General features: G+C 37.8%; 1 protein-coding gene across 2 annotated transcripts in view; it reads left to right on the plus strand.

Annotated features, from left to right (window-relative positions):
- Window positions 1-6: 6 nt before the first annotated feature.
- UBE2E2 (ubiquitin-conjugating enzyme E2E 2) overlaps window positions 7-9,561 on the plus strand; it is a 384,028-nt gene continuing 374,473 nt past the window's right edge. Inside the window, exons 1-2 of one of the 2 annotated variants that reach the window (XM_012644571.1) lie at window positions 7-124; window positions 5,427-5,610. In XM_012644571.1, coding sequence (XP_012500025.1) covers window positions 5,435-5,610 — 176 coding nt within the window. In that variant the 5' untranslated portion in view covers window positions 7-124; window positions 5,427-5,434. Of the gene's footprint in view, window positions 125-154; window positions 328-5,426; window positions 5,611-9,561 lie in introns of those variants that run through there. The other variant, XM_012644572.1, reaches the window with a different exon arrangement.

Below are 9,561 nucleotides of genomic sequence, written 5' to 3' on the forward strand. Positions count from 1 at the left end.
CGGCTCCCGGAGGTGGTGGCTTCACTTTCTAGGACTCAGGGGCAGCCACAGCGGCAGCCGCGGGCAGCAGCCTCAGGAGCCGGAGCTGGAACGGCCGGGGGCGGCGGCAGCGGCGGCGCTGAGGGTGAGTCTGGGCGGGCGCGAGCGCGGCGGGGACAGGCGTGGTCGGGTGCGTGGTGCGTGGGTCCGGCTTTCGGTGACTAGATGGTCCGCGGGGACATCCCGTCCCTGGGGCCTCCCCGGTCCCCCTCCTGCCTCGCGCCTCGGCAGCCTTCTCTCCCGGGCTTCGGTACTAGCCCGCGACCTGCAGGGACACCCCTCCCTCAGGTATTCGCTCGGGCTGCGCCGGTGGCTGCCCTCCTCGGGCGTCCTCCCTCTCGCGGGCGTCCCCCCTACTCTCCCAACCTCCCCTCCACGCCGCAGGTCTCTGCTTGGGCTGCTCGCGCCCTCGTTCCCCCTTCCTCGCTCCCTGGCGTGCCCTGTTCTCTGCGCCTCCTCCCGCGAGCCTCCTGCCCCCGTTTCTCGCCCTTTCTACCCCTCCTTCCCATCCCCCCTTCTGCTTCTTCCCTCTCTGCCCTTCTTCTACCCCTTTCCGTTCTCAGTTCCCCATCCCTCTCCACCCCCCCGAGCCCCTGCCCTCTCCTAGCCGCATCCTGGAACTAAGTCTTCGCAAAAGTACAGGGTAAATGTCACGGTGGAAAGTGCCCGGCTTGATCTTTTGCTGTTTTCCCTAATTGCATAATTGCTGCACATGGTGTCTCTGCTGGCGAGTGCCGGCTCTGGCTCCGCCGCCGCACCCCGGTGGCCCGCCCGGGGAAGACCTTGTGGGGTGTATTTGTGTGTGTTCTAGTGTGGGGTGTGTGTTGTACTGTCTTTTGTGATTCCTGGTGCTTGTCACAGTTTGGCAACGAAGCCCATTTTCCTCTGGTGCCTCCTCTGCAGCCCCCACTGGCCTGGTTTGAAACTGGATTCCCTCTGTTCTCTCCTGCTCCCCCCCGCCTCACCGCCCCACTTCTCCCCCTCTCCCTTCTCTTCTTCTCTCGAAATGTTTCGATCATTTTGCCCTTTACCATTTCTAATGAAGATAAAGAGTGGCTTCTTGTGGCTTTTTTCCCCCACGACCAACCAGAAATGTCCAATCCATCTTCCCTTAAGGAAATTAAGGCCGCTTTAGAAAGACATCATCCTGTGCTCGGTGGCTGTTAGACCTATTTGCATGTTTTCAAGATTCATCGTTTTGTATTGTGTATTCTTGCGAGTCCACTCAAAGATTTTTATTTAAAAGTACTAAAGGAGGTGCTAGGGTTTACCCTCAGATTATCTCGCAGTTCGGAAAGATTTTAAGCTCTAATTAGTTTTTAATCCCTGATTCTTTAAAAAGTATGTTTCTGAGTGTCTGATAATTCAGACTGGACCTTGAGAATCTAAATATTTGCCTTTATTCAGACAGTTTGGATGCTCCTTGGCTCTTCGGAGTTCCGTATGTGGGTTGATGCTGAAGATGGAGTGTTTTCATATAATGTCATATCCCATTCTGTCTCTCCTGCACACTCCAAAATCGAGTGTTCCACTGTTATTTTGTGCATAAATACCTTTACAGTTAAGTTTAAAGATGGATATTGCCAGATGTTGTGCATATAATATGAATTATTTTACATCTTAGAAAAGTTTGGAAACGTGAGTAGGAAGACCGCGAGATAACAGATGACAGAATAAAACGTTTTCTAGTTATAAGGGCTCAACTGAACACTTGTTTTTGCAGTTTTATACTATTAGATACTATTAAAAGGCTTATGTAGATATTAATCTGGATTTATGGAGTGCCTATAGTTGCTTTTATGTTATCAGTAATATTTCAAGCCAAATAATTTCATTTTTATGGAACATATGAGTTTCATTTACTATATGTTGATAATTTCTAGGACTGTAATTGCAACATACAGTATTATAGCTAACGCAAGCTTAGACAATTTGTGTGTTGAAGAAGGAATAATATTTAAACTCTTAATACGTGTTTTAGGAAGGACTACCTTACTATTTTGTGTTTAAAAACGAAGTTTTACTTTGAGTTTGAAGTAAACATATCAATGTATATATCTCACTGTCTTTGAAACTATCATTGGAAAGTAGCGCTCTGTGTTTATAACCCTGGCATTTCCATTTATCTTCCCTGTAGATGAGATAATCGGATCAGATTAGCTATTTAGGAATTAATTTTAAAGATAATTTAAAAATGCTAATTTAGGAGATAATGTTTAAAGAGTTGTAATTCAGAAAATTTTTATTCATTTTTCTTTTGCAGAGACAAGACAGCGATTTTATACTTGTAACTAATTAAAATGATTTGTAGACTACTTTTTCTTCATAAAAATTATTTGCAGGCTGAGTGCAGCAGTCATTTTTTCTCATACCTTTTCTGTAATCAGGCGTTCAAAAACAAAACCAGTAGAAATTCCCTTTATTCTTGTTATTTGAAAAAAAGATATGGAAACTTTATTTCTAAAAGTTTCTGTAGTGGTTATCAGTGGCCTCAGATGAGTTTATTATTTGTAGATTAGGATTTGGGTGAAATAAGATATTTTAGGTCAAAAGTGGAAATAATTTTTTTTATCGTGACTCTGTAGAAATTTGGCCTCTATTTAGGCATTTTAATAGTATTTTTAATAGTACTTTAGTGAGACTAATTTTTACTTTAGTTTTCCTCTGATATTCTGGAGTAGTTTGTGAAATTTGGGTTTCATATTATGGCTCAGATTACATTATTGAGTAATCTTTTTAAGTGAGTATATAATCATAGCATTATTAGTATGTAAATGCACTTAAATAATATTGAGAAGAATGTGTAGCTTTATAATTAATGTCATATACAACTGAAACTCTGGGCATAGTTTATTCAATCATAATTTATTAAACTGAAGCTACCACCTCAGTATAAGAATATTATTTCATTTAAGTTCCTGTATATTTGTCATGTAATGGATTCCTTCTGGCTTAAAATGTATAAAATGATTCTCACTCATTTCACATTTCTTAAAATATTGCTGGCAGCATTTTGCTATATCTGAGTACCTTTCCCTGAGAATTGTTCTCTTTCTCACTCCCATGCATATCTACTCTATCTAATAAGCTATTATGTACATACTTACAAGGTTTTAACCTTCTGATATATTTTAACTGAAAGAAGTAAGATGAAGAAAGCCAATGTTAAATCTAAGAATGAGAATTTAAAGTGTAATAAAAATAAAAAAAATAGCAAGAAATATGTTAGGACTTTTAGAGCTAGACGTGAAACATACTGATATAAAATTTCAGTATTCTATTAAGTGACTTTAGTGCTCATAAAAGATGTCACAGCTGTAGAGACTGATGCTCTCCATTTACAGAACAGATAGAAAAGTAGAGTTCCCATCAGTGTGTTTCAGAGCTTTAGGGTGTACCTGTTTTTGTTTGTCATAGGGGAATAGAGCTGTTGGGGTTGAGAGGGGGGTGGTGGGGTGTGTGGTGTGTCAGTATGGGCATTCAGTAGTTTCTTTTGAGAGTTTACCTCTCTGTGCTGATTCTTCCATTCTTTTGCAGTGCTTTTTGATTTGTCTTACTATAAAAATTTCAATCCATTAAAGGTTTGTATTATAAAATTGCTTTGGTTTAGAGCACACTAGAAGTTAAATCTTCGTTGATGATGAATTTTTATCAGTATCAATTAGCCATCCATTTGGACTAAATTATAGTAATAAAAATTATGCTTTATTTGAGGTACCTTTCTTTTACCTATTCTTATTTTGATCATATCAGAAACAGTTTTATTTCAAGTCCTAATTTGATCGAGTAATCAAAAGTATCCTTTTTAAAAGAATTCGTTCAATTTACCTATGACTTCGCAAGGCATATTTTGTGATCTTAATGTTACTTCTTAAACATAGGTAGTTTTGTTTTTTGAAGAAGTGTCTGAAAAGGTAGCTATATGGTGCTGAAAGTGATTATTAGGTGACAGTACCATGGTGAACACAAGGCTTTTTAGAGTCTGGGCATGAGTTTTGTTGGTTCAGTTCTGGATTTGTCAGAACACTATAAGCTAGTTGGGTCATAGGGGATATATTTATAGTTATCAAACTCAAATTGATATGATAGGATGACGGTTGAGAAAGAAATATTCCTTTCACATACTGGAATTCTTTGTATCTACTATCTAGGTTATAAGAGCTACCTAAGTATCAAGGTATTGAGGAAATTGAGTTGGTAATCAGAGCTGCTTCGGGAGCATGAACTCAGAGCAAAGGGAATTCGAAAGCCTTGAGGGATATTTCATCTAGATTGTGGAAAAAAAATGAATACTTCAGTGTCTCAATACAGTCTCCATCTCTTGTGAAACATGGTTGCTTAGCATGTAGCTGGATCAGTGTGGACACTATCATATAGTTCAGTTTTTATTTAGAATCACTCAGGCCTCTGTATTCTGTTATCACAAAGCTTACTTTAAAAAAATTTGCTGGTTTAGGGGATTTTAACCTTACCCCAGCCCTGAGGATGTATTGACTTGGAAGTGCCCTGTTGCTGTCCTCCCCCCATACCCCCTTTCCATTCACTGTTCTTGTAGCCATTTGTACTAACCGCTGTTATGGTACTTAGCAAGTTGGCTTGCCCACTAGTCCAAATTTTGACAGTTGTGGGCCAGAGGGCTTAGTATAGTGCCTGGTAGAGAGTAGGCCCTCAGTCATTTTTTATTTCTTTTTTTATAATAGCATTATTGATATGTAATTCACATACTGTAAAATTCACCCTTTAAAAATGTACAATTCTGTGGTTTTTAGGATATTTACAGAGTTGTACAACATCATCATTATCTAATTTAAGAACATTTTTGTCACTGCAAAAGGAAACTTCACACCTATTAGCAGTCACTCCTCATTCTCCTTTTACTCTTAGCCTCTGGAAACCATTTATCTACTTTTATATCTCTCTGGATTTGCCTATTTTGGACATTTCATGTAAATGGAATCATATAGTTTGTGGTCCTTTGTGGCACACTTCTTTCGCTTACTGTAATGATTCAAGATTCATCTGTTTTGCTGCATGTACTACCTTTTTATGTCTAATAGTCTACTATGTGGATATACCACATTTTGTTTATTCATCAGTTAGTAGATGTTTGAGTTTCTAATACTTTTTCACTATTATGAATAATGTTGCTATGAATGTTTTATGTATAAATTTCTCATGTTTTTATTTCACAATACATTTTGAATGGATGAAAGAAAGTTTTAGCAGTTTCCAAAGCTATTTGTTTTATAAATGGCCAACTTGTCCATTTTATTAATATACTGAATTTTACTTGTTCTATTTTGAGGCTCACTTTTTCTCTATGCTGGAGGCACTTTACAGTAGTCCTCCTCATAGCTGAATAAATAATTTTTGATTCTTTAATCTAGGATCTAAAATGTCCACTGAGGCACAAAGAGTTGATGACAGTCCAAGCACTAGTGGAGGAAGTTCCGATGGAGACCAGCGTGAAAGTGTTCAGCAAGAACCAGAAAGAGAGCAAGTTCAGCCCAAGAAAAAGGAGGGAAAAATATCCAGCAAAACTGCTGCTAAATTGTCAACTAGTGCGAAAAGGTACCTCAGTTATCGTAACCTTTTTGGTTTTGGTATCAGTTTATTATCTTAAGTTCTATTTTTCTGTTGCATTTAATTATCTTTCCGGGATGTGGGCCATGAAGATCATGGATTTTTCTTTCTCCTTAAAGATTACCTCTTTTACGTGGTTTTAACCATAGGGAACTTTTATTTAAAGTCAGTTAAAGGCCATGGCCGGTTCATAAATATCTGCCTATAGTGTGTTTGTGTGTGTTTATATATTGTTAGGAGAGCATATACAGGGCATGAATGTAAAAGTATGATGGTTTGATTTGTGGTTTACTTGACCATGAATATTTTTTTCTGTTCCGTTACACAGAATAGAGATTAAGAATCTACTGAAGTAGTCATTGAGTGATAGCTTCTTTTCTTTTCCCCCTCCCCTCCCCTTGAGACAGTCTCCCTCTGTTGCCCAGGCTCAAGTGCAGTGGTGCAATCATAGCTTACTGCAGCCTCAAATTCCTGAGATCAAGTGATCCCCCCACCTCAGCCTCCTGAATAGCGAGGACTACAGGTGTGCACCACTATGCCTGGCTGATTTTTGAAACTTTTTTGTAGAGACAGGATCTCTCTGTGTTGCCCAAGCTGGTCTTGAACTCATGTTTTCAAGCTATGCTCCTATCTTTGCCTCCCAAAGTGCTGAGATTACAGGTGTGAGCCGCTGTCCCGGGTGATGGTTTATTTTCTATTACTGATGTTGTTACATTATAGAATATCTCTTGGAAAATAATTTGAAAGGTAAATTTAGTAGAGTCTTTGCTGATCATGTGGTTTTATTGTTCTTGCTTTGTTTTAATATATTTTGTATTATCAAATAGGAAGTGTAAATAAAAACAACCTGTAACTTTTAGGCATAGTGGAATGTCTGAATATTGAATGATAGCTTTATATGTTATTGGATGGTGCAGATTGGGGAAACTCCTTTCCCAAAGATCAAAAACCAATTATGGTCTAGTAGACCTTGTTTCCTTGTTTGTTTTTGCTATCACACCACAAGTCTAGGGGACTCAGCTAGCTGACCCTTCTGCTGCCTGGCCACAGCACAAAATGTCCTGCTGCTGAAAAATAGGGGCTGGGGTTAGGATGAATAAGAAATGTGGGAAATAAAGAAAATATGACATTTAGGTGAAAGAAAAGAGGTTGGGGTGGGTGGGTAAGAGATTTTCAAGTACAGATTGTAGCTCTGCATAGATGAGGAAATTCTCAGTCCTTAGCTTCTGAGAGTGAGAGTTTCCACAGGGCCTCTTCAGTTTGTCGGAAAAGGGGAAGGATAGGTTGGCCAGGTCTATGGGGAATAGGGTTCTGCTGGGCCTGTACTCTGTTCTCCTATGACTACTCTTTAGCAAAGACTTCCACCTGCCTTGGCCAGGGCCTACCCTTCCCCCTAGCTGGGAGCACCACTACAAAATACCTCAAAATCATACTTCTTGGGTTATGTATCAAAGACCAAATTTTGCTTATCAAAGAGGGTATACCGTTTAATGTGTGAATGTGAATTTTTTAAATACATGGGTCATCTTTTATTTCATTTTACTGTAGTGTGTATAGAAAGTACAATTACCTATTCAAACCTACTGATAGATTTCGTGAGGTAAAAATATAGAAAGAACATATTTGTGTCTTTCGTAAATAGATTAGAGATGGTGTGTATGAAGAGTCCAGAACAGAACTGATCGGCACTAAATAGAAAATGGTTTTATTGCATTGGCGAAAGTTAGAAGTATCTTTTGAGTGCTTCTTGGCTGAAAGAATCTGTCCATTGGCAAATTCATTTTTATGAATCTGTGATTTTCAAATTGTGATTCATGATCTTCCTCTAGAAAGAAGGTTTTCAGGTAGTTGATGTATGGGTAACAGTGTATGAAGTGACTTAGTCATTTACTTTTTGTTTTATTTTTTTTTTGAGACAGGGTCTTGCTTTGTCTCCTGGGCTAGAATGCAGTGATGTCATCATAGCTCACTGCAACCTTAAACTCCTGGGCTTGAGTGATCCTCCTGTCTCAGCCTGCCAAGTAGCTGGGACTACAAGGCATGTGCCACCATGCCCAGCCAATTTTTGTATTTTTTGTAGAGATGGGGTCTTGCTATTGCCCAGATTGATCTTGAACTCCTGGCCTCAAGTGATCCCCCTGCCTTGGCCTCCCAAAATGCTAGGATTACAGGCCCTTTACTGTTTTAAATATAAAAATGTTGCTTCACTACTATGTTTTTAATTAAAAAAAAAAAAAAAAAAGAAAAAGCTTATTCTTCCCCTCTCCTTCCCTTCCCCCAGTTCAGTTGATGGTGAAATTAGTTTTTTTTTCCCCATCTCTGCTTGAGTTCTAAGAACTTAGAAAAAAGTTGGAAATCATGATGACCCACATCTTTTAGTTTTGCCGTTATATCTATAGTGCCTAGCATACATAGTAGGATAACAGTATTTATTTGCTAGTTGCCTTAGAACCCTGAGCTTATTGTAGGGATTGGATTTTGTACGGATATTAGGATCTCAGTACTAGTGTGTTCTGAAGATTCAAAGTTAATGGTAGTTTCAAAATAAAATTGTAATTTATACTTTTTTAATTGATAGTTGATTTTTATTCTGATAAGAAGTCTTCCCCAAATAGTGTCATTTTGTGAGATAATCAGCAGTGAAGAGCTTGAACTCTCTAGAGAGAGCATCTGGTTCAAATTTAGGTTTGTAGCATTTAGCATTCCTGTGATCTTGGATGCATAATTTAATGGCTCTAAGCCTCAGTTTCCTCTTTTGTAAAATGAAGACAGTAATGGAACTGTCTTCACAGGGTTGTTCGGAGGACAAAATGTGATAAAGCATTTATTTGGCACATGGTAAGCTCTCATAAACTGATGCTGTCAGTTATAGCCTTCGTGTCAGTGAAAGTCTACAATGATATTTTTCAAGTCCTTTTGGTACAGACTTTGGGAAAATGAAGTATATATTAATCTTGGAGGCCTTAATGCTATTGTTAAACTAGAAATACTCAGATACTGTAATTAAATACATCTGAAAGTAACTCAGGAAAAGTGCCTTGCACATAAGTGCTCAATTGTTATATAAAATGTGCTATAATTGTAGAATTAATAATTTAGTATAGAAATATGCTTTCTTAAAAAGTCTAATCTTTGAGATATTACAGAATAGTAATGTAGGATACACAAAACATTTAAGTGGGTAAACAGTGGTATAAATTAATTTGTCTTTTTTAGAGTTAAGAGGAAAGCTTATAGTTACATCTTTGATACATTTTTGCTCTTCTTTAGCAAGAATTTGTTTCTTAAAAAATTGACATACTCTTATCACAGCCTATTCTCTTGATATGTCTATATCACTCTTGTTATATTTGCAAGTATGTAATTGGAGTATGTCTGCAGTGATACCTTTAGGTGATTTTGATTAAATTGACTAGTCAATTCAATAAAACATCTATTTTCAGGTCTTCGTTGAATTGATTCTGCTGCTTTCACATGTTGACACATCTGTAAATGTGAATTTTAGATCACACTTATTCTAAATTAACTTTGTTCAGAGTAGATGTGATTTTTTTTTTGGACATTCAATGTAATACCATTCTAGAAATAATATTTGCTTTCAGACTCTAAATTTTTGTTAGGTTGACAGATTGATTCCAGCGTATTCCAGTGTGAACTTTTATCATATGGGCTCATCTAAGTTTGTTTTCCACATGAAAATGAAGTAGTATTGTTTTTTGATAATCTTTTGTAATTACTGTTTTTTCTTGATTCTAAATGTACATTTTAAAACTTTTTAATGTTTCTGAAATAGGGATGCGTCTTACAATTGACGTGCACAATTACTTGGTGATGTGTCTTAAAATCAGTGATCTCTTAGCATCATAGATACATAGTATATATGACCATTCAGAATTAAACTCTGGGCTTATTATTTTCTTTTTTTTTTTTTTTTTTTTT

Source organism: Propithecus coquereli, unplaced genomic scaffold (assembly GCF_000956105.1).
Source record: "Propithecus coquereli isolate 6110/MARCELLA unplaced genomic scaffold, Pcoq_1.0 Scaffold214, whole genome shotgun sequence".
NCBI classification, from domain to species: Eukaryota; Metazoa; Chordata; class Mammalia; order Primates; family Indriidae; genus Propithecus; species Propithecus coquereli.